The sequence below is a fragment of the Melopsittacus undulatus genome, chromosome 6 (genome assembly GCF_012275295.1).
Source record: "Melopsittacus undulatus isolate bMelUnd1 chromosome 6, bMelUnd1.mat.Z, whole genome shotgun sequence".
NCBI classification, from domain to species: Eukaryota; Metazoa; Chordata; class Aves; order Psittaciformes; family Psittaculidae; genus Melopsittacus; species Melopsittacus undulatus.
This window is the reverse complement of record NC_047532.1, coordinates 65963795-65989030: the sequence shown is the minus strand read 5'-3', so window position 1 is coordinate 65989030 and position 25236 is coordinate 65963795. Positions and strand designations below refer to the sequence as shown.

Sequence of the window (25236 nt, the reverse complement as noted above, 5' to 3'; positions counted from 1 at the left end):
CTTGGTGCTTTAAGACTCTCAAGCACCAGTTATAACCCTAGTCCTAAGGTATATATGCGAAAGCAATAACTGAGACATAACTGAGTGAATTTGTTCTTTTCCTTATCCTGTCTTAACCCAGAAGCTCCAGAAGCAGCCTCTGCCAAGTTACTAGCCCTAATCCCAGTCCTGGGCTGTGTTGTACCAAGGCAACCAGTGTCCAGACCTAAAATGAACACTAAACACTGCCCCTTGCAAGCAGTGGTTTTCTTCCAATTTTGGATATCACACAAAATAAAATAATCAAGGGCTTTCTTGCTTTCATTTTCCAAGCAATAATAATAGCCTAACCTGAACTTTCACCCTCATTGCAGCCCAGAATCTGTTGTCAGTATGGCATCCCAATTATAAGGCTTTGATCCCTAACAATATCAACCCTGGAATTACCCCAGGGATTACACAGGACCCAGCAAAACTGTGAGCTTTTGAAAAGGTTTTATCTAACTAAAACTAAGCCTCATGCTATAGTATATGATCAGTGCCTGTAGCAAAACTGAACAAAACTGAACGCAAAGCACTGACCCATGTTAAAACAAACACAACATCCTTCAGTTGACTGTGCAGGACCCATTGAAGTATAGTAAGCTGCTTTTTCCTAACTGCTTTTCTAAACCCCACTTTCCTTTATAACCAAAGAATCATTTCCTAAAGAAAAATTGAAAAGAAAGTGCATGTCCCTGTGGAATTTGTATCTCTCTTGCTGTCTGTGTAAGTCTTGAAGAATCAAACAACCCAGTCTCTTCAACTATATTACCAAACCCTAAACCAAGACTTATATATAGATACAGCAATACCAAAAGCTGTAGGTTTTAGTCCTTGAAGACACCTACAACCCCTGCAGAATCCCAGGACAATTTAGGCTCTTGAAACTCTTTCTTTCCAAAACCCTAACCAGGATTTCATTTATAGCTACATGACTCTTACCTGCAATCAAACAGGCTATGTAGCATTGGTTTCTGTTAACATCAGTCTTTTTCCTTCCCTTGCAGATGCTATAGTTTTTAACAATAACCTGATGTTCTCTAACCTTCTCCCTAATTCCTGACTGTGCTTTTTATGCGGATTGACTAGGTTTTATTTAAAGTTTCATGTGATTCTAGCAAAGGATTCCAGGACTGTGGCTGCAGTTTGTTATTGTACACAAGTTTCTTTCCCTGGTGAAGAGCAGAATAAAGAAGCTGAAGTAGAAAGAGGCAGTTTGTTGCTCTGTTAACAAAAGGGAGAATATGCTCCTGGTTGTGGAGATTTTGTGACTCCATGGAGGCAGAGGGGCTGTGGATGCTGTGACCCACATTAGTACTACCAAACCAGCGCATGTGCTTCAGATTTGATGAAGTGATGCCTCTCCTCTGTTAACAGTGTGCCTATTTCAGTGCTGCAATCTGTGCTGCTGCAAGTGTCTTGGTATGCGTTTCATCAAAAAGAAAAGGCACTATAGGAATTATTTCCTAGTTCTGGCAGTGTGTTCTGTGCAGGCAAATGCTGGGACTTCAGATAATGCAGACATACATTTGACCTGTCATTTGCATCGATCATTTCCTGTTAGTCTGACAAGACTCACAATCCTGCTTTAGGAATACTGCAGGGCCAGAAACCCCATCTGTGCAAAAGTTCTCTGCAGCCTGCAGCAGCCACACACAGCTCAGGACTCATACCCAAACCCAGTGATGGCCCCTACAGAAAGCCTGCTTAGGTGAAGTTAGTGCATCCCTATTGTAATCATGTATGTTTTGCATGGCCTAGTGCTGGGTTACATGATCCACAACAGGCACAACCCACTATACCCCAGGCCATTCCACAAAAGCATGGTTTCGTTTCAGCAGGACAGATTGCTCTGCATGAATTTTTTGGTGAAAAAGTGAAGATTTTCCATTAGTTTTAACAATGGAGTAGCTATGAGAGCATATGGTAGTGCTCAGATTTAAGAAGCTGAAGGTTTTTTGCTCCATTTTATTTTTAGCAGCTCTAAGCTCTTGGCCTTGAAACAATCAAGTCCACTTGGTTTTAAAGGTAATTCCGTTGAAAAATTACAATCCCAAATCCATAGAAAATGTTTTTAGCTTTTTCACCCCTAAATCTTTCTCACCGTAACAGCACACCTGGGGCAGTGCTTCTCCAAGGAGCATCTCCAAGGGCTGAGAAGCCATGGAGTCTGGGTGGAGAGATAGAGAAAGGGAGCAGCACCTTCGTCCCATGAAGGGCCACCCTCAACAGCCTATCCCAGCACTGTAGTATGTGGGACAGCCCAATCGCATTCCCAGAGCCATCAGTGTATGAATTTCAGCAGCCTTGCTGGCAGCATCTGATGCTTTTAATGCTTAATTTGTTTAATTCTTTTGCCAGTGAATCTTGGGAGCTTAAAAAGACAGTGACACTCCCAAACTATTAACATTAGCATGTCATAAAATAGTCTTTTTGCGTCATAGTAAAAGCATTATGGCAATTCACTGTGAAGAGAGATGTATTTTCCTGAGCCACCACATGTTTTTGTAGCCTTCAGCAACTCTTAGAACCCCTTTGTAAAATAGCAGTAACATCTATCTATCTCATGAGAGTGCAGCAACCATTAGTTAATTAATATTTAGGTGGCTTGTGGAGTTCACTAGCAGCATGTTATTGATGTTTAGACTGAGAATTTCCAGTGTTCTGCTGAATAAATGCCCTCTTCCTCACTCCATTTTTATTCATGCTTCTCATCTCAATATTGCTGGTTTATCTAATTTTAATTAATCTCTCCCTTTTTGCTTTGGTAGCTTCATGATCACCTTAAATCGTGCCTTTCCCATCTTCATGGTGCTAGCTTGGATATATTCAGTTTCCATGACTGTGAAGAGTATAGTGCTGGAGAAGGAAATGCGTCTGAAAGAGGCTATGAAGAACAGGGGTATAACTAATGGGGTAATTTGGTGCACATGGTTCCTAGACAGCTTCTTCATGATGGCTGTGAGCACGTTCCTCCTCACAGTACTGATCATGGTAAGGACTGCCACTCTCCAGCTCACTGTTGAGTTTGCACTGCTGATACCAGTTTGCTGTTGAGAAAAAATAGTGGCTGCTCCTAGGGAGATGTGAATGGCTGGTGGCCTGTTCTGTGTGCAGGCACATACTTCTAAGCAGACCTCCTGCCATCATCAGCACTTGGCAGAGGCAGAAAGATGAACTCACTAATAAGATTTATTGTAAGATCCTGCACAGAACAATACGTCCAGCTGATTACTCTATATTGTGTTTCCTGTAGACAGAGGCAGATCTTGCAGTAAGAAAGAATTGTTGCTTTAAATAGAAGGATCATAATATGAGGAATTTTAATCTTGTAATTCACCGTATGTGATTAATTTATAATACTCAGTGCTTACCTACTTAGCAATTATGCCACTATTTCAATGGGAAAAGACCCTGCAAGGACAGTAGTTTCAGGACAACCTGAAAAACAAACCAAAACCGAAAAAAACCCCCACACCAAACCCAAAAAATTAAAACACAAACCCTTTTTGCTTCTGTGACCCCAATTGCTGTGTTTTGTAACTTTTCAGAGCAGGTTGGATGTTTTCTTGAAGGACTACCTCTTCTCTCTGTTACCTGAGACCCAAGCTCCTCCTGGCTACTCTATATAAATGTGAAGCATTTTGATAAGGAAGAATCCACTTGCATCTTTTTTGATGTGGGGAACTGGTATTTGCATAAATGCACCATCAGGCTTCAATCTACTCTGTCTTACCAGCCTGCCCTTCATGAGTTGTTCTCATTCCTTTTGTTCCATTACAGCTTGGGTGAATAGAGAAAGCTTACTTTATTTGCTACACCAGCTTAATTAAAAATCAGGAGGTAGTTAACGCCAGAGAGGAATGTGCTTATACCTGTAATTCGCTTCTCCTCCTGGATTTCGCTTTGCCAGTGTGAGACATCTTCGTAAATACATTCTTATGAAAGGTTGTATCACTGTTTATAAAGAAGTCAGTCTCAGAGGCCCAGTGAGATGTTGCAACAATATTGAAACCTGTTTATAGCCTTATAAACCCATTTGAGCCTTATATAAGGCTCAATAAAGTTGAGCCAAATAAAATAGGCCTCAACATTGCTTTTTAGGAGTAAATAGATAGTAAATAGATACAGCAGCAGACCATGCTCTTCTCAGGAGGGAGCATTTGACCTACAAAAGCTCTAAGGAAGAAAGGTCAATAAGTCAGTCCATCAGTGGGTTGATTAGTACACAGGGATCTGTGGGAAACTGCACTTGGATTCCTCAGCTGTGATACCCTTCTGCAGTTTGAGTATCATGTAGGTGCAGAAGCTTGTATCATTTTCCTGAGTTGCTTTGGCTTTTTTAAGATATATTTTGTCAGGGTTCCATACCTTGTTTTTCCTGCACACCAGGCAAGTGGACTGAGGAGAAAATGAGGTCAACAAAGAGTGATTATTGCAGTGCAAGTAGTTTTATTTCAAATGTATGAATTTCCAAGCAGGCATATCTTGCTTGGAATCATTTATTTGGCAGGAACAGAATGTCTGCTTTCCATCAGTTAAGATCTTAATTCAGTCATCAAATGTGAATATGAACTCCGCAGCTTATTGTACTATTGACTATTAAGTGACTATTAAGTGACAATTCAAGGGCAGGGGTAAAATTAGATGAAGGATTTGTTACTGTAATGAGCTCAGGTGTTGAAATTACTGCCTGGGAGACTTAGAAGTCATGTTAGGTAAGAAAGGCTGCCTTATTACCCACTGCGTGTAACATGTCAGTAGCAATTCTGACCTTTTCTTCTAATTCAGAAAGTGGCAAAACTTCTAAATACTTCCATTTTCCTTTTCCTCACAGCATGGACAAGTACTACATTATAGCAGTCCACTCCTCTTCTTTCTGTTCCTTCTGACATTCACCACAGCCACCATCATGCAGTGTTTCCTGTTCAGCACCTTCTTTTCCAAAGCAAATCTGGCAGCTGCCTGCAGTGGAGTCATCTACTTCACCTTGTACCTGCCTCACATTGTCTGCTTTGCCTGGCAAGACCGCGTGACTATTGAAGTGAAGATCCTAGCAGTAAGCCTTTCACTGATTATGTGGTATCTTTGGCTTCACATTTTAACTGCCCTTCTCATGGTGCATATGTGAGTAGCAAATAATTGCACACTTCTTCCTCTTTGCTTCTTCGATTCAGAAAGAGAGACCTCTGAATCTCTCTCAAATAATTAGGGATTGAAAGTGAGCAAGCCTTTAGCACACCTAGCAAATGAGAGAGATTTTCGTGGCTTTTAGAAAGTTCATCAAGATTTATCTTACTTACTAAATGCTAGGAAATCAGCAAAATGTTTTGAACACTTACGCAGAAGTCAAAGGAAATCTAACTTCTGGTTTGTTTATTAAATACAAAGGCAATTCACAAAATGGGGACAGTTATGTGCTACAGCCTAGTTAACAGGGTAGTATCTAAGGGTTAGAAGACCTCAAATTCACATTCCTTATTTATCTGAATTTATCTGAATACATCTATTTACTCCCTAATTATCTTTATATATCCTTATTTATCTTATCAGTTAGGATCTGAACTCAAGTGCTAAAGCTTTGAGAAGTATCTTCCATCTAAGAAGTTGTAGACATTGTCCACCAGCTTCCTTGCTGGTTCTCTTCGTTATACGTAAGATAATTAATAATTCAGTGGAGCTGGAAATTTCTTGCTGTTTTGTGAAATGGAACTGTGGAATTACAACATCAGTTTCTGTTACTCAGTGGGTCAGGTAGTGGAGCAGGTGTTTGAATCCAGATTCCCCATTCTTGGTGAGCATTCTAACAACCTACGTAAAAGAGAAGTCCTGTCTTCTAATGCACATGGAAATCTAATGAAAAATGAAAAAGAAAACAAAACACCTCAAAAGCTATAATGAAGCATAAATATGGCTGTGAGTTAGCTTTAACTGCTATACTATGCGGATATAGTATATAACGTTTTTAGTTTTACCAGTTAAGGCAATCATGTGCCAAACTTAATCCTGTCTTTAAGTCATGAAAGGAATAGACTTGTTCCAATTCTGATTTGTGAAGAAATCCTGAGACAAGTACACAGTTTAAGCACTGTAAAGTGAAGGAGGAAGCATCTGTGTAACAAAGGATGTTTGCTAGCCAAAAGCCATTATTTTTTTCTCTATTCCTGATAGGTTTGGTCTTTCATTTGTTGTTCAAAGGTTAGTCTCTGAAGAAGAGGTGATTACAAGGGATGGTATAAGGGGCAGGATATTAATGTGGAGGGGGGCTGATGAGGAAAAGAAAAGGTTTTAAGGACAATGTACTTGAATAGAAAATGTATTGCTGAAAACCAAACAGTTTTTACTTAGCATACTAGGGGAATGCTTCACAGAGTTGCAGTTGGGATCCCTCTTGGCTCCTCATTTTCCTAAGGCATTCCTGGCTGAACTATGCATATTCCAGCAAACAGCTCTGTATCACTTCTTGCTCCATTTTTGCAATGCAACTTTGAAGAAAATATTTGGATACTGTACTGGTTTATTAGTTCATAGTGTGAGAAACAGGTAGCAGACACACCAGAGGAGAGGGGATGGCTGTGGTTTTTCTTCTCCTGAGCATCTGGTGTACTTTCTGCCTTGTAACTCATACTGGCACTGCCCCATACACTCAAGAAATGCTTTGTTTCTCCAAGAAAGGCAAAGGTCTACACTGCAAAAGAGACATTAATGGAAAACAAAGAAGCTGTGAAGGTTGCCTGGTAGCTAAAGAAAATACAGCCAAAGTTAAATCAATTAAGGCTAAATGCTGCTTAGAATTGCTGCCATTCAGAGGCTTAAACATCCCAGTCCAATATAAAAGTGAAACCGCTTTTCCCTAATAATTCATTAGGGAAAATTGAGTTCATTAGAGAATAATTCATTCAATATCAAGTTTTAATGGTTGGATTTGATGATCTTAAAGGTCTTTTCCAACCTAGTTGATTCCGTGATTCTGTGATTTGAAGTCCAGTCCTTAAAGGATGTCTTTCTTTGTGCTTTCTTTACAAAATAACCCTCTGAGTTGAATGCCATTTTTCTTTTGTTCCAGAGTTTGCTTTCTCAAGTAGCATTTGGCTTTGGTGCAGAATACTTGTCACGCTATGAAGAGCAAGGACTTGGCCTACAGTGGGGTAACATCAGAACCAGTCCCTTGGAAGGAGATGAATATAGTTTTCTTTTTTCCATAAAAATGATGCTTTTTGATGCTTTTCTCTATGGAATACTTTCTTGGTATCTTGATAATGTTTTTCCAGGTATGTCTATTTCTTATTCAAACAAAGTGGTGGTAGTTGTTGTAATCAGTCTCATCAGCCTCTGAATATTTCTTTGTCGGAAAAAGGATATTTGACATTGTAGCCCATCAGTTGTACCCAGTATAGCACCACTGCTTTAGTAAGTGCTTTCACTTTTATCTCTTTTTCCTTTCTCCTGTTTTAGTCTTGAAAAGAATAGAAAATGAGGAAAGAGTAAGGAGGAGGATGCAATTTCTGGTCCTGTTTTAAAATTTAAATAGAAAGTAAATCTACAGAAATGCCATTTGCTAACAGCCAATTTGCATACATAGATTTCTTTTGAGTCGTTTTAACCATTTCTAATGAAAATTCTTTAGATTTTGAAAATAGAAATAACAGATCTAGTTCACATATATACTATGGCCACATTAGGCCAACTGTTTTCTTAAACGATTTTACTATTTCCTGAGACACATACTGTGTCTTAGGCAGCTGTGAAAGAGCCTGTGTGGATTGATTTTATTGCTAAATAGGAATCCTGGTTCTAATACAAGTTCACAAAAGGATTTTCTTCATCATCAGTTACAAAGTTTGGGAACTTTCTTTGTAAGAAACCAGTTTGTCCTTGCAGCTTAAATAGTTACCTTTTTATAGAATATTGCTACAGTATAATAAATGCTTCTTCTGTAGGAGCAAGTGAGCTTTCTTTTCATTAATCTATTACTCCCACCTATGAACTGCAGTTCCACAGTTCTAGAATGTGATTCTTGGCAGATGGCTATGGTTTCTCTTTTATTTCTTTTGTCTCCCTTGAGTGGTTCTGCAGAATTTGACATCTTGCAGATTTTCTAGCTAGGAAGGAAAATGAATGATGAATAAGATAAGATGGTGTTGATCTGCACACAACACTTACGTTAGTTAACCCAAAGCAAGAAAAGATAAGGATTTGTAAATGGTTTTAGATGTGTCTGAGGACATTTTGTTTCAAATTAAAATATGACCTGAATCACAGAATCACTGAATCCCAGTGGTTGGAAGGGACCTGGAAAGATATCCAGTCCAACCCCCTGCAAGAGCAGGGTAACCTAGAGTACATCACACAGGAACTTGTCCAGGTGGGCCTTGAATATCTTCAACATAGGAGACTCCACAACCCCCCTGGGCAACCTGTTCCAGTGCTCTGTCACTCTTACAGTAAAGAAGTTCTTCCTGATGTTAACATGGAACCTCCTATGCTCCAGTTTACACCCATTGCCCCTTGTCCTATCACTGGATATCACTGAAAAAAAGCCTAGCTCCATCATCCTGACACCCACCCTTTACATATTTGTAAACACTGATGGGGTCTGGTTTGTGCCCCTACCAAAGTGGGCTATGCTCCACCAGATTCATGCCTATTCAGTTTTCAACAAATGTGTCCTCACAAAGCAGTTTAATGCAATTTTAATACACTTATTTTCAAAGCTTATTTGCAGTAATTTTCGTCAAAGTTCCTCTTTGGAGAAGCCTGTGTTGCAACTCTGTTTATTTAAAAAAGAATGGACAATGTACTATTTCCATGAACACAGCAGGAATTCAGTAACAGGAGTTTCTTTGCTCCTAGATCCAAGTTGGGTTTTTTTCATGCCAGCACTTCACACAAAAGTAATGCCTCTCAGGGCTCCTATTCATTTGCTTCAGTTCCTCTTCAGCTTTCTGCTCCTCTCTTTCTGTGGAATTTCCCATAGCATTTCTCCATCACACACATGCAGAGCTACCAAATCAATGCTGTGCTCTCTGAGCTTACTATACAAATTCCCTGGATAACCCTTTGAACCATATGGTTCAGCTCCTGCTCAAGCTTTCTCTGCAGCCAGCCACGCACTGGCATGCTGGACCGTTGGATGTTTGAGCTTTTTGCTCTATATGGGAGGGGTTTTCATTCATCCTTAATGAGAAACAGTTATTTTAGCCACCAGCTTCAAAGAGATATAATCCAGTCCATAACAAGTGCAAGACAACTGCTTACGGATGCAGACAGGGTGTTTGTGTACAAGTTGTGTACAAGTTGTGGTTGCCTGAAATACAGGGTTGTTTTGGTTAGTGAGAAATAGACACTTTTGTCAACAATGGTCTTCATTACAGAAAAACTGACCACCTTTCAGCAACCATCACAAATTTCCTTAGCTTATTTTGAATAAGTAGCACAAGGCCAGTATCATTTGGGTTCGCAGATGTTTTAAACACAGCAGCTCAAATCCCTGCATTCTATGTATCAGTGTGATGCAGGAAAGCAGTCTTGGTTTGCACTAACACTGCTCTGGCCTGACAATGACTGATAATGTTATTGTACTTTCTCTTTTCAAAGCAGAATTAATCTGTGACTAAAAAAGCCTATTTCTGTTTAAAAAATAGATTACTCTGTTGTCAATTTTCCTGTGTGCTGAAATAATAGCCAGAGTCTCTTTTCTCATTGCCAGTTGTGAATTCAGGCCCAGGGTGGTAAGTGTAAACATAATAAGCTTTTCATTTGTGTCAACCCTCAAGTGTTCAGTGTTGACACTGAGTGAAGCTGGAATCCCATCTTAAGCAGTCAGGGTGTTCCTTGGCAGCTGCTGCCCTGTAGATGAGGATTCAAATTGTCCCGTGCAAGGAGTAGCTTCATTCTGTAATTAGACCACATTCCATTTCAGAAAAGGTAAGGCCAGTGCAATCACACATTTTCTGCACATTTTACTCCTGTCCAAAAGGAAAGAAAATACCTGCAAACAGAATCTGCTCTGTTAGGTACTTGGTGGATGGTTTATCCTTCTGATATGCAACACTAGGACTGCAAGTGTTTCTAATTATAGCTCAGTCTTTGCCTAGATGAATTTGTGCCTACTGAGGAATGTGTTTATGAAGTGCACTTTGCCGTCTTATTTTTGTTTTAGGGGACTATGGGCTACCGCAGCCTTGGTATTTCCCTCTGCAGGAATCTTACTGGCTTGGCCCTAGAAACCCCAAAGCTGAGAAAACAGCAATTGCTGATGGTGAGTTCTTTTAAATAACTTCAAACCCACTGATCCGCTTAGAGGTGACTACATAACATTTCCATTACCTGAGCTGCTGCAAAGATTAGAGGCAGCCATGCACTGGGAACATCAGCAGGTGCCTTTGAACTTGCAGTGGCCTGCTATTATTAGAGTTATTAGAGGTGAGTCACTATGCCATCTGGGAGCCTTTAAAGCAGGGCTTAACAAGCAACATCAAATCCCCACTCTCTAACCAACACTCTTTGAGACACTTCAGGAATTCTTATTGCTCAACGTAACATTTGTGAAATGTTGATCTTTCTTATACTGAGGATCTCCCATCTTTCTAAAATGGGTTATTTTCTACCTAGTTTGACACTAATTTCTGTCAGTTTACTTTGGGTTTTTAAGCAATTTCAAAATTTATGCCACCCTTGGACCAACAATACAAATGAGTTCAAAGTCCTGCTTTTACGGATTATTTTTGTCTGTGCTTTGATACTGGAGTAGTTAAGAACATGTAGGTGACTGTTTAAATAGGAAATAATGCAAAATTAATGTTTAGAATAGAGACTTGCTAGAGATGGTGTTTTGAAATCTGTCTGAAATTTACAAGGTAACAGTGAAACCAGTCAAAATGATAGATGAAGAAATAATCTCATTACTGTCCTTTGCTTCATTAACTCAGACTGCTGACAAGGCAGTCACATCTCAGGATGATACCTATAAATCAGAAGGGAGTTAATCCTTTCTGTGAACATGACGTCCACTGCTCACATTTTGATCAGAAAAGAGGTTGTAACAGTGGGGTGTTTTTAAGAGGCTTTGCCTTCTGTTACATTCTGAGGGAATGAACAAGTTTTCCTTTGGCCTTGCTGTGAGGGTATTCAGAATGGTAGAGGCTTGCCTAGATGTTATGGAGTCTGCTACCTGCTTCAGCTTTGCAAATGCTGCCCACCAGATTAGAATGTGACTGTATAGGAAGGAAGAGGAAAGAGCCAAAGGAGGACTTGTAATATGTTTATAGATGAATGGAGTATTTCCCAAGATCCAGGTAAGATATCAGCCACTACATCTCATTGACTTCTGTGGAATTTGGCCACATCCTGCACCAGAGCTCCTTTGACTCTCCAGATTTGGAGCAGTTAGTTACAGGATTTTAACATTATTTGTTTAGTGTAAGCCTATATTTAGTAGACATAAAATCCATTGTCTGGTTATCTTAATGCTTAATAAGTTCTGTGTGTTCTTTAGCATATTTCTAGGACAAGGCGGACTTGTGATTTCTTAGTACCCAAACTAAAGGTTGTGAGAAGGCTTGAAAGCCCCAAAATATTCAGGTGGTCAGGTAAACCGCAACAGAACAGTTTATGGCTGCTACTTTACTTTCATTTTTTAAATCAATATGATGAGTTTATGCTACCATTTTTAGGTTACTTAGATAAAACATTTTGCTTAAGTGAAGCCTAGAGTTTATTTTGCAGGGGAGGCTACATCAGGTAACTGAGCTCATCTAACAGTTCACTGTTGAGAAATAATTGGGTAACAGTACAGTCCCTTCCACAACTCTCATTCTAGTTCTGCTGATAGTCCCTGGTAAGATTAAGAAAGTTAAGTGGTAGATCCTTCCAGAAACCATTCCCAAGAACATAAAGGATAATGTGATAGGAAATAATGAACATGGATTTATGAAGAGCAAATCTTGCCTAACCAGTCTGATTTTCTTCTGTGATGAACGTATCAATGGACAAAGAGAGAGCAGTGAATGCTATTTAACTTGACTTTAGCAAGCGTTTCAGCATGGGTTTGCCTAATATTCTGATAGCCAAGTTGATGAGATAAAGGCTGTTTGAGTGGACACTAAAGTGAGTAGAAAATTGGCTGAACTGGTAGGTTCAACGGATTGTGATCAGCAGTACAAAGCATAACTGGGGATCAGTTATTAGTATCAGGGGCCTGATACTGGACTTAATGCTGTATAATGCCTTTATTAACAGCCTGAGTGGGAGCAAGGTAATGGAAGATACCAAACTGGAAGGAACAGGGAGTGCAGGGCAGCTTTACAGAGGAACCTGAAGAGGATGGAGAAATGGTTTTATAGGAGCCTCATGGAGTTCAACAAAAGTAAATGCATAATACTGTGTCTGGGATGGAATAACTCCACAGGACAGTACAGACTGGCTGCCACCTGGATGGCAGCCAGCTTTGTAGTAAAGGGCTGGTTGACATGTTGAACATGAGATACCAAGTGTGCCCATTGTAGCCAGGAAGACCAGATGCATCCTGAACTTTATTAACAAGAGTATAACCATCAGTTCAAGGGAAGTGATTCCTCCCTTCTAGTTAGCACTTGTGAGATTATCTGGACTGTCTTGTCTGGTTTAGGGATCCTCATTGAAAGAAAGACAGAGTTACTGGTGGGGTTTTAGGAAAGAGCCACCAAGTTGTTTAAGAGCTGGAGCATATAACATTCAAGGAGATGCTGATTGCCTTGTGTTTTCTCGAGCAGGGACAGTTGGAAAGGTCATGTCTGATTAATGCCTTTGTAGGAGGCATGTAATTCTTACCTGTTTGAAGAGCTAAGATTCTTCAGTGTCTCAGCTTACAGGAACAATATAGAACTTCTCTCAACTCATATCTTTCCTTCAGGGACAATACGAAGCATTTCCTTAATTTATCATAAATAACTAATGAGTTGGTAAGGAAACTGCATAAGAAAATGCCAGATAATATAAACACACAGCTGAAAATGAAGTTAAACTGGTAAATCGTCTTGGTAATTTAAAGTCAGTGCACTTTTGTATCCCTCACTCACTTTGCTGTTTAAGGTGATGCAGTGAACTTGTTTATGTTGCTATTTGTGTAATTTTACATAGTTTTATAGGCTTAAACTTCTTATAGCAGAAAGTTAAGGTGAAATTCCACACCAGAATTAAGACCTAAGGGGCTAGTTCACAACTGTGCTCATTGCACTCTAGGCTGTCAGCTTGAATTTGTGTAATGCAAACAGTTCCGTCAGGAGCTCCCTCTTCTACCATCACTGTTCTTCATACATTAAGCCCGTCCCCATTAGTGACTTTATGTGACTTGTACAAAAGTTAACACCAACTCGTTCATTCCAGCCTGGAGCAAGTCTTTTAATCTTAGTAGCAGTTTGCTTTTCATTTAATCTTGTTTTGTTTTTCTCCCTCTCACTCCCTGCATATCTGGGAAATGTCTATATGGCATTTCTCTGCAAGTGGTGAAGAATTTGGTCTAGAGCTGTGTGGACAAAATATAAAGCATATTACTAATATTATTCAGGATCTTCTACTCTGAGTCTATAATCACAAAATTGTCAGTCATCTGTTCCTGACACTGTGAAGATTTTAAGGTAGATGGCTTTGAGTGCTGTACCTAACCTGAGTAAAGCACTGATGATTAATGCTCTTGGAGAGCTTGAGGCTTAGGAAAGACTGCCTCCTTTTCCTCAAAGCACCTCCAGAGATAGATGAGGAAATTCAAGTTTGGTTAATTAAATCTTGGTTACTTTTGGTTGATTTAGATAAAAGCCTGGAGCCAGAAGGCTGTGTGGATCAGAAGGCCGTGGAAGGGGAAAAAAATGAAAGCACAAGGAAATCTGAAGAGCCTGAAAAGCCAGAAGAAAAGAGTGACAAGCAGGGGGAGAAGGATGGTAAAAACAAACAGTGTAAACACAAACGAGAAAGAGAACCCGGTGAGCGGGGAAAGCCTCAGACAGATACCCTGGACAAAGATGAAATTCATAGTAAGGAGAGAGAGAAACTTGAATACTTCTGAGATACCATGCTTACTGCATTTCATAACAAACTAGAAATAGGACTGATTGGAGTCAAACTACAAGAGCCCAGTAGGCTACAGTGCATAGCATGCAACTGCTCCAGCTAAGCTCAGGAGAAGCACTGACTCTCCCAGCTACCCTCTCACTGATTCCTCTGCATTCGGAATTCCTTAAAATATTTTAGCCATCATATATGAGAGCTACCTTCCAGAAGATCTCTGTAATTGGTTTTTATCATGCAAATGTAGGCTGTTTCTATGGCAAGTTAGTGCCCGTGCTATGAGGGGAGCCTCAGAGACACATACATTAACTTCTTAGAATTAAACAGACTTCAATACAAATACTTAATGCTGAGAGGAATGTTCCTCAACACCCCCCCCCCTTCTTTTATCCCCCTATCTTTAGTGTGTGTTGCATCTGTAGGGAAAGGCTGGTTTCAAAGGGATTTATCTGAAGTGCTCTGTGTGTCTGTCTGCAGCCTTTTCTGATGCTGACATTAGCCACCACCTAAGAATTCCTGAATGACCTGCCTTGTTTTCAAGTCCCTATGTCTTCTTTTGTGGGGAGCCAGAGGAGTTTTCTGAATGTGATGCTCAGAGGAATGCATGTGGATTCTGTAGCAAAACTAACTGCTACAGACAGCTCTGAGCCCACTCTGACTCTTGAAAAGATAGAGATAAAAGTGGGGTCATTAGAGCTCCTCACGTAGGCACTGAAAATGTGCATTCAGGATGAATGGAAACAGGACAGACTTCAAAAGAAAAAAGACAGGCAGAGGGCAAAGGTTATTTCAGCCAATCTTCTCCTAGTGTTGCCTTATCTTTTTGGTGCTGAACTCATCAACTCCCAGGTTCCAGCTGTTCCATGGCCACAGAGGAAGGGCATTGCCTGTCACTGCACAAAAAAGCCTGCCTTCCCTTTCAGCCAGCCACACAGGATCTGAGAGACACAGAGAAGCCAAGAGCAGACCTGGTATGGTCCAAAGGCAGCTAGAGCTTCATGTAAGAGTGATGGGATGTGACATAGAGAGTAGTTCTTATGGCTTAACTCTAGTGCAGTCCAGTAGGTTAGCAGAGCAAGGAAGGCACTCTATAAACTTGTCCTAATTGGTTGATGGGTTTTAAGCAGAGCCTTCACCAAAGCCCCATTAACCTCCCCAACAACTGCTGCCATCTCTGAAGAAAGACCTAAATGGTCCAAAATTGCACTGAGGGAATAGGATCAGAGTGGAGAAATATGAATCACAAAAAAAGGGAGCTCAGCCCTCCACCAGTGTCCTTCAGGTGATGCAAAGCAGATCATCAGAAAATTTGCCTCAGAACTTGTGAGTCTTGCAGACAAACATGAATTGAGCTCATGATACATGTAGAAGGATGGTACCTCAGTTGCCAATATATGCATAACTATCTAGCCAGACTCCATGTGAACTTCTGTAAATACAGGAATGTATGTATTAGGTTTAGCAAGACAAAAGGAAACCTAAATTCTTTCACAAAGCAAAAGAAGAGTTTGTCATAAATGTAATTTTATTTTAAATAAAGCTACCTGTTCTAAATTAATTATTTCAGCTCTGTACAGCTCTGGCGTGTACAACATAATTTGGAACATTTTCCTGAATATGTTTATAATGACAGTCATAGTAGCCACTGCTGGAAGTGGGAGTGGTTTCATCCAGATGGCATTGGCTGCTCTCCACACAGGCCTGCTGGGTACTGAGCAACTTAACTGAACTACAATTGCAAAACAAGCCTCCCTACCAAGCCTTAAGCATTCTGTGTAAACAAAAGTGGACAGGGTCTTTAAATTTCTCAACTTCCATCATTCACATTGCCTAAGGGCTTAATTTACTTCAAAGGAAGTTTGTTTTGTCGAGCAGCCTGATGCAATAAAACATCCCAATGGTGCTATTTACAATAATGCATTTTTAATCGGGAGAGAAAGCCATACAATGTAGTGTAGTGCTTATGTTAGGTACGGTCTAAATCTTGAGCTGGCCTCTGCAAGGGGGTGACTTTCACCTACCAGGATTAAAGGCAAATGTTGGTTTGTTTTAAAGCAGCCTGGTAAAAGAACGCACAGCTGGACACATGATTTGAATGGCAGATTTTAGCCTGGCTAGAAAGGCAACCTGCTGCTTTTTTAATCTCTCAGCCTAAGTATCTTCAGACAACATTCCTAAATAATCTTCCTGCTACAGAAAACAGAAAGCACAATCAGCTTCACCTGACCCAATGAGTTATCTCTCCACAGATTATTATAGTTCTGGGCTCCACTTCTGTTGTTGATCTATGGGTGACTGTAACCGAATTGCACTGTGGTTAGAAATCTTGCCTGTTTGGTAGTGGTGTGACTGGAGAATCTGGCACTGGCACATGATGCTATGTTTTACTGGGTGTGTGCTGTTGCTTCTGCACTTATTGATGTGTCATCATCAAAACTGTGATTAAAATGTGCTTTTATTCTTTTTTTCATTCTTGATTTCTTGTCTTTCAAGTAAATACCTTCTTTGAACCAGAGCCAATAGGATTGATTCCTGGAGTATGCATTCAGAATCTGGTGAAGATTTTTGCAAACAGGCCCAAGCCAGCAGTAGATGGGATGAATATTACTTTTTATGAAGGCCAGATCACAGCATTCCTTGGTCACAATGGAGCAGGAAAGACAACCACCATGTAAGTCTGTATTTTAGAAGAAGCAAACTCAGAGAATGCTCTATTGCTGTATCCTGAGGAGCAGCCTTCTCTTTTCACTCTTGTCTCTCTGCCACCCCTGCAGCTAGCTTGATGCACAACATCAAGTTTTTTCCAGACAGGGAAATGCTGCCTATAGGCAAAAAGAAGATATCCTGTATTAACTAAAGCCCAGGGAGAGGGGCAATGCATGACACAAACAAGTGAAAGTCCAGAGAGAAGGAAGCAATTCTCTCCCTCATAATTCATTTCCCATGACCAGACTCCCAGTACGTAGAGAGGGAGAAGGATCTGGCTGAAAGAACTGAAGATTTGAAAGCCACCACACTCCACATGTTCTTAATTTCTCTGTTTGAATTTATCAGTCATGGTTTTTGATCTATGTGCAAAGGAGTATAAAATACAGATTCTGTTTTGACAAAAAGATTATATATATGCAAGATCCATATCCAGATTAAGATGTTCCTCTAGTCCTAGAACCCTAACATCTCAGAAAGCTGGACTTTAGGAATATTTAATTCTCTTTATACAGAGCTTTATTAGGCAAAATAGGATGAATTGGTGAACAATATATTTCATGAGCTGGTGACAAGTTCAACAAAGGTTGAAAGAACTGAAATGTTTCATTGTGATTTTTCCCAGCAGAACAGCTTAGGGGTTTTATATTATAAATCAGTTTTATTTCAAATGGACTTTAAATTGCCTTTTTTTTTTTGTAATTGTTCCACAGTATGTATGTTTGACCCAAAGCAAAAGCATTCTAATCTGCAGATTCACAAGATTCTCAGTGTAGCAGGGCAAGAGTATTTATATGTGTGCTTTTTTACTGGAGTTGTTCCATCGAGGCCCATAGTAAGAAGTCATCATGCTCCATCTAGTGGAAGCGTGCAATGCATCTTCCTAATGTGTCAGGGAAAGAGGAGAGTGTGGGAATGTTCTCATTCTGTTTTCTCAGGTCGATACTGACAGGCCTCTTCCCACCTACTTCTGGCACTGTGCTGATTGGCGGCTTGGATATTCAGACTCACATGGACTCCATTCGGCACAGATTAGGCATGTGCCCTCAGTACAATATCTTATTTAACCAGTAAGTATCATTCCATACTAGCTTTTTCAGAGTAAGGGTTCCAGTTTGCATATTTGACAAAGCCACAAAGCCTGTGTTGTTTCTCTTACTGTGCTGGCAGAAGATATATCTCAGAGGTGCTACTCCAGCTCTTAGCACTCATATAAGGTAGGTAGTGGCCTTCTCCAGTAGAAATCTCCTCCATCATTTAGCTGGGAACAGTGATGTTTGCAAGGAAAATTATAGTGCTTCTGGTGTTAGTGTTTTCTGTTGCAGTGTGAGTTAGCATGAGTTCAGTCTGGGGATTCATGTGACTTAGGCCACCTAAAGCATAAAAATCTAGGTCCACAGTGCAGTAGCAGGATATTTTAGTGCCCATTTTCTACTACCACCCAGCTATTTACTACCTTCTCAGGTGATTTCCAGCTTCACTGCCATTAGTTTGTGTTCATCTCAACAGCAGACTCTTTTCCTTAATGCAGCTCTTACATTAGCTCCCATTTTATATACTTAAATGGATGGCTTATGCCTGCTATACCTGTTCCTTTAGGAGCAGGTTCTGCTTTGAAAAGGCAGAGAAAGAGCCTATGATATTTGAGGGAAGCATGTTGATCCCTAGTAAGATCTGTGATCCAGATGTAGAGTAAAGCAGCCTTTCTTCCTTTAGCAAAGGAATTTATCTAGAGTGAATTTATTGCTGCTTGGGAACAAAAATCTGCATATTTATTTAAATTGCCCTGGTGCCTTTCTGTCTGATTTCACAGCCTTACTGTAGCAGAGCACATCTTGTTTTATTCTCAACTGAAAGGGAGATCCAGGGATGAAGCGGAACAAGAGCTGGAAACAATGCTAGAGGACATGGGCCTCACCCATAAAAGGAATGAAGAGGCTCAGAATTTGTCAGGTGCCCATAAGATTGTTCTAAGATGTTTTTTCTGCTGCCTTCTCTGTATCTTTGGGCAATTATAGTTTGAATTATGTGTTTGAAGACATATTCTGACACATCACTGTGCGCTGTGGAGGTTTTGCTCACTTAAGAGTAAATGGGACTGTACAAATAGTAAAGCTGATACAACCTGTCCCTAAATCTACAACAAATTCAAATATGTAACAAATTAAAATATACTTAAAGCTGGGCGGGGGGGAGGGGGAGGTTAATAAGTATATAAAAAATGAAAATCTGCCAATGTAAGGAAAAACACCAAATTCAATGTTCTATTATTTAAAGGTAAATGAAATAGTATGCTATCATGCTGCTCCACTGTTTGGATCAGTACTCTATACTGCTGTATTATTTGGTAGGAGTAGTTACTTTCATTCTAAATGTACACATGCAGGTAGTATGTTTGAACTCATCTCACTTTGAGATTCGAAAGCTGATTTGAGTGAACAGCCAGATGTGCTTATACTAATTTATCCTTGATTGTAACTGTAAAAGTTGGCTCGATTCACATAAAAACATGAAAATCTTGTCTCTTCCTGCTTTTGCTTCTGGCAAGAAGCAGAAAATGCAATTTGTAGATTAAAAAGTTACATTTAATAAAGATAATAGAATTTTGAACAAGCTATGCTGAACTTCAGAGGAAAAATGTGACTATTGACTTAACTGCAGATAATTGCCCAAGGATGGGTATCTTGTATCAGTATATATTGTATCAGTCCGCCAGTGAAAAGCAGTGTTATTACACCCCTGCCACTCATGTAACTTATCTCAGACTCCTGGACGTGTCTGTTCTCTGGTAGGTGGAATGCAAAGGAAACTGTCTGTTGCCATTGCATTTGTGGGTGAAGCTAAAGTGGTAGTCTTGGATGAGCCCACATCTGGAGTTGATCCATATTCCAGGCGATCTATCTGGGATCTCCTGCTGAAGTATCGCGCAGGTAACAGCTCTGAGAGTGGAAATTGTTTCTGTGTGAGTTTTTTGTTTTTTAAACCTGTCATAGATGCAACATGTGGCTGCTGCTTAAACTCATGAGTAGTGGGATATGAATACAGGCAAACAAGGTTCTGTGAACAGGTACCTATGACGCGGCAAACCTAGGACTTGGCTCTGGTGCAGAGAAAACCCTGCATTAATTGCAGAAAAACGAAGCACAATTTTGAGTTCAAGAGAGAGTCCATTCATTGAACATTCCTCCTTATTCTTTGTAGGCAGAACCATCATCCTCTCAACCCATCACATGGATGAGGCAGACATCCTTGGAGACAGAGTAGCGATCATATCCCAAGGGAAACTCTTCTGCTCAGGTTCTCCTGTATTCCTAAAGAACTGCTTTGGGTCTGGCTTCTATCTCACTCTTGTTCGCAAGATGAAAAACATCAAAATTGGAAGGGCTTCAGTAAGTATGTGGCTCCCTCCCTGCACATGGAATGTGAAAAATGCTTACACATAGTCATGCACTCCACCAGGGTGGAAAGCAGTTAAGTGCTGCTGGATGTTGTGTACAAAACTGACTTCCAAATGAAGAAAGCGATGCAAAAATAAATATAAATATATTATAAATATATAAATATACAGCTAGGCACACAGGTGAAAATAACAGATCGATAGAAAGCTCTCCATGGTCTGTAGTTCACTCTCATCAGTTACGTATGTCTAAACTTTTAAGTCAAGTTGCCTTTGTCCTTTCAGCAGCCTGCTCTAGTGGAAGGTGTGCCTGCCTGTGGCAGGGGGGTTTGGAACTAGGTGATCTTTAAGGTTCCTTCCAACCCAAACCATTCCATGAGTTTATGATCAGGTCTTTCTAATGCTTGTTTTTGCAGTACAGTGGTTGTAAACATGATGTAGTCTAGTAACTAGCTCAGACACCAGAAGAGTCTACGTTTATCCATAGCTGAACCAGCCCCTTGCACAGCTTCAAATAGGGGTCCGGATTCTTTCTCTTGTTAGTAGTGCTTCCTGTCTTAGTAACAACATGATTTGTATGCTCATGGTCGCTGCTGATCACATTTCCCCAGTTTTTTTGCATACAATTTAGAACTGACAGATACGCTTTGTGCAAGTGGATTTGTTTTCTGTATTGCTGAATCCAGTTCTCGGATGACTTTCAGTATAATATGTTCAAGGTGCTCCAGATATGTCCAGTTTTTCACTGACTCCAGCCTTCAAAGGCTGACAGCCTTTACTTGCAGCCTGTTTTGCATGTATCTGAAGCACTTTCATCTTTGTATCTGTTGCTTGTCCATGCTAGTCACTTTGCAGCTGTGGATCTCAGTGCTCCTGCTCCTGCTCCAGCTGTGCACACAGGGACAAAGAAGGACCTCCAGAGCAGGAACTGGATGGTAAGAAGTGGGATGGTTTGGCATTCCAACACATAGTTCTGTCTCCTGTTATGCTGCAATCTCATTTTACATATCAATGCTTCAGATGACCACTTCTTCAGTGCTTGTGTCTAACATCTGTATTGCACTGTAACATGAATTATCAAAGGCTTCTTCGTGGCTTTACTTACTGTTGCCCCTTTTTGATGTATATATGGTCTCAGGTGCAGATGATGAACTGGAAGTTTCTGTGCTTTAGAAGTATAGGCTGAGTTTTGAACTACGCTACACCAAAATGTGTCATTTGTTCATGAAAACTGAAGCATATCTAGAGAGAAGGAAACTGACTTTCTCAGAAAAAGGTTGTTTAGATTTTTCTACATGAGAGAAGAATTTAAGCAGATATTGTTGAAGATTTTGTTGTGCTTTCTTAACAGACCTGAAATAGTTTTCTGCTACATAGTTCCAGAGCATAATTAGCAACACAGCCCAGCCTAGTACAGAATTAACTGAGATATCTGAGTTATGCAATAGAGCAGTGCCTATTTATATAGTGCAAACAACAGCTTTTGAAGTCATGCTTAGCATGGTTAAATACTAATTCTTTGAACACTGTTTTTAATTTTCACAGGAGATCTGAATGAGCTCGCAGAAGTCATTCATCATCATGTCCCAGAGGCAAAATTAATTGAAAGCATTGGTCAGGAGCTAGTTTACCTTCTGCCCAGTAAACACTTTAAACAGCGGTCCTATGCCAGTCTCTTCAGAGAACTGGAGGAAACATTGGATGACCTGGGCCTTAGCAGTTTTGGAGTTTCAGACACACCACTTGAAGAGGTAACAGACCTCTGATACCTGCCGATCTTACCAGCAGTCCCCAAAATGTTTTCTGAGACAGTTCCTGTTCTTAAACATGTATAATATCCTCTTCAAAACCTACTCACCTCTGCTGTGGCACACTCAGAAAGTCTTTGGAATAGGTGTAGAGAAAGGATCCAAGCATCACTTCATGCTAGCCTCATGGAGCATGACTCATTAGCCTGAAATCAGTCTTTGTATCTTAGCTTGTTCCTGTCTTCTATTTTCTGAGATATCTCATAAGAGACCTCTGGTTGTGTAATAAGCAGCAGTCCCGAAAAGCTATCTGATTTTGTTTCTTTCACACTAAATGATGATATATAAGCTCCAGAAGTCACGTTATTGTACCTGTTCCATTTCTAACCAGGAGATGTATTTGTCTATGGCAGGTTTTCCTAAAGGTCACAGCAGAAGTTGACCCTGGAATGCAGAAAGAAGGTAAAGATCCATGAATCAGTACTTGATAAACTTTTCCTGGGACTGCAAGTAAAGAGGAACCTCAGAACCTTTAGTCTTTGTATGGTGTTCTTGCCAAAACAAATTTGATCAGCAAATATCCTTTTTCAGGACCTGACATGATACCTGAGAAATAAGATGAAGTCAGCAGAAAGACTTTTATTTAGATTGGATGAGATTCTGAACTATATAAGTAAATTGAGTGTCAAGGCCCCAGATGTCAGTGGTTTTAGTAGTTTTATAAGACATACTTGACCATTAGTCCATAAGCTGACCATTAGTAAGAAGTGTTAACCTGTGTGATGTGACTAGATACAGCCACAGTGCAACAGTTGTAATTAAAGCAATTTGGTGATGTGATATATACAGTTTGTAAAATCTGGAGCTCACTAAAATGTCTGTTCTACCTTCATATATGAAAATAAAATGTGATCTCTGCCCCTTTTCATCTTAACCTAGGAGACACTCAAGACAATGGTTCTACTCTTGGTGAAACTTCTACTGAGAAGAAACAAGCTGAACAAACCACACTGAAAACTAATGCCACTTCTCGAATGCCAGTAGGCACAGCAGGAGATCAAAAAGAAGGCAAAGGGTCCCAACAGTATAGAGGTTTTCAGCTTGTACTTCAGCAGATCAAAGCACTGCTCATCAAACGGTTTCACCACACATCCCGCAGCCATAAGGACTTCGTAGCCCAGGTACTGGCTGACTTTTGCTGTTCTTGACTCTCTCACAATGCTCTAAATGCTGTCTTTCCCAGAATTGTCTCTCTGCAAAGCAACAGAGGTATTTATTGCAAATGGGTAACAATGACCCTAACTGTTCTGATTATGATTCCAACTGTTCTGCCTCTTATTCTATTTCTTTCTGCCTAGAGTCTGTCAATCACCCACACCAAGTTCATGATTCAATCACTACTACCCTGGTGTTTTATTTTTATCATAATACAGTTCTGTGACAAACAGAATCTGAACTGAAAGCATTGGCAATAAAATTTTTGGTGTTCGGGAGATAAACCAGACCTGATCTGTGTGCTCACACTGTCCCTTCTTTGTTTACATATATTATGAGGTCTGTATAGTGTCACTCTACAACATATATCTAATAACCTAGTGTGATGTTTTCATGTTCCCTGCAGATTGTTCTCCCTGCTAGTTTTGTGTTGCTGTCTTTAATACTTACAGTCATTATTCCTCCATTTGGAGAATATCCTGCCTTAACCTTACACCCTTGGATCTATGGACAGCAATTTACTTTCTTCAGGTAAGAGGAATCATAGAGCAAAAGTACTGCCATGTACACATCCTCTCCTCCATAGCTTTTAGGATTATGGGGCCCTGTCTTAATGGGCTTTTCTCACTCTGCGTGATATAAAAAGATATCTAAAATAGCATAAAGTTGGTGCAGGTGGAGAAAGCAGCTGTGAGTTTGTCAAACTAAGAGTGCTTCAAATATCTTGCTGTCTTTGGTACTGTCTTCTTCCTACCTGAATTCATTACCTCAGCACTTACAAAGTTACATATCCTGCCTAACAGCAGATCCAGGGCAGTAAGAAATCTAACTTTCTGATATGTCAGTGAACTATTCCTGTATGCATGATCTTAGGGAACAATGAGATTCAAGCCTGCCTGCTGACCTGTGATAGATTTATTTATAGTCAGGACAGTATTTGGGCAAAGTTATGGAAACAAGATGAAAGCAGAGACTCTTGGGTTTTATTAGTGCTGCTGCTTAGCAGTTTTTCCCCATGCAGTATTCTTTGGCTGGATAATCCTAGACTAGATCCCAACTAGCAGAAAGCACAAAACTGAAGGCAATAATTCTGAAGCATTTTGCTTGAGTTTCCTACTGAAAATTCCCATGAAACTTTAATTGAAGTTGCACATTGTGTAGTGTGTAGAACAGCATTTATTATTCATGCTTCTGTAACACTTGTTACTAGCGATATTCTGTAGCCTGGTATTATTTTGTTTCTTGAAGACACTTTACTATTAGCAGCATTGTCTCTTTGGCCTCAGCAAATGAAAATGCAGAATGTTTCTCATCTTCTGATTACTGACTGTGACAGGGCTGAGAGCGTAGAAATTTAAGCCTTTTTGGAGACTGTTGCTATCAGTCTATGTCAAAAGTCATGCTTTAATATTAGGAGCAAAGAAGCATTGCTTTAGCCTGTTAATTGTCTTGGAAGGCTCTGGTGTTTTTCATAAATAAATAAGACAACTGCATCAGCAGCATTTGGAAGGGGCAGTCGGTTCTGCCGTATGGGTGTCCATCACCAGTTGCTATGTGTATTCCAGTGCAATAGTCTGCAAAACATTTCTATAGAGAAAGTCCTGTGTTCTTCCCTTAGCAATGAGCATCCTGGCAGTGAGCAGATGGTCTCCCTCACTGATGCTTTCTTGAATAAACCAGGATTTGGAAATCGCTGCATGAAGAATCAGCCTCTTCCGTAAGTAGCTGGCTAACCTCTCTGGAGCAAGGTTCTAACAGGTTGTTACTACAGTGTCTTACTCAAGACTACTCAGTGAAACAAGAATGAATTGGCTTGGCTTTGCACTGAGCCAGTGCTTCAGATATACTGTTGGCCATAATATCTAGTATCAGTTCAAAAGTAACAAACGGCAAGACAGTGCCACTGGATTAAGAATTATTCCTAATGCTCAATATGGCTAGCTGGAAACCAGCTCATGTAGCCTTCTGTTGAGAATTAAGCAACCTTAAAATTCAGGTCGCTAGGTCAGACCCAGATCTTTACTGCTTCCGTGGCACTTTCCACACGTGAATCCCCTCAGGTTCCTCCTGTTCCCATGGGGGTGTTTGGAAGCAATCACTTCAGCA

At 40.2% G+C, this 25236-nt stretch overlaps 1 protein-coding gene across 1 annotated transcript in view; it reads left to right on the top strand.

Moving 5' to 3' along the window:
- ABCA4 (ATP binding cassette subfamily A member 4) overlaps nucleotides 1-25236 on the top strand; it is a 73379-nt gene that overhangs the window by 27639 nt on the left and 20504 nt on the right. Inside the window, exons 14-29 of the mRNA XM_031046711.2 lie at nucleotides 2793-3015; nucleotides 4859-5080; nucleotides 7088-7292; nucleotides 10184-10282; nucleotides 13809-14030; nucleotides 16558-16735; nucleotides 17709-17840; nucleotides 18584-18723; nucleotides 19563-19700; nucleotides 19972-20159; nucleotides 21012-21102; nucleotides 21713-21918; nucleotides 22329-22377; nucleotides 22855-23096; nucleotides 23537-23661; nucleotides 24749-24847. Of these exons, the coding sequence (XP_030902571.2) occupies nucleotides 2793-3015; nucleotides 4859-5080; nucleotides 7088-7292; nucleotides 10184-10282; nucleotides 13809-14030; nucleotides 16558-16735; nucleotides 17709-17840; nucleotides 18584-18723; nucleotides 19563-19700; nucleotides 19972-20159; nucleotides 21012-21102; nucleotides 21713-21918; nucleotides 22329-22377; nucleotides 22855-23096; nucleotides 23537-23661; nucleotides 24749-24847 (2559 nt within the window). The remainder of the gene's footprint in view (nucleotides 1-2792; nucleotides 3016-4858; nucleotides 5081-7087; nucleotides 7293-10183; nucleotides 10283-13808; nucleotides 14031-16557; nucleotides 16736-17708; nucleotides 17841-18583; nucleotides 18724-19562; nucleotides 19701-19971; nucleotides 20160-21011; nucleotides 21103-21712; nucleotides 21919-22328; nucleotides 22378-22854; nucleotides 23097-23536; nucleotides 23662-24748; nucleotides 24848-25236) is intronic.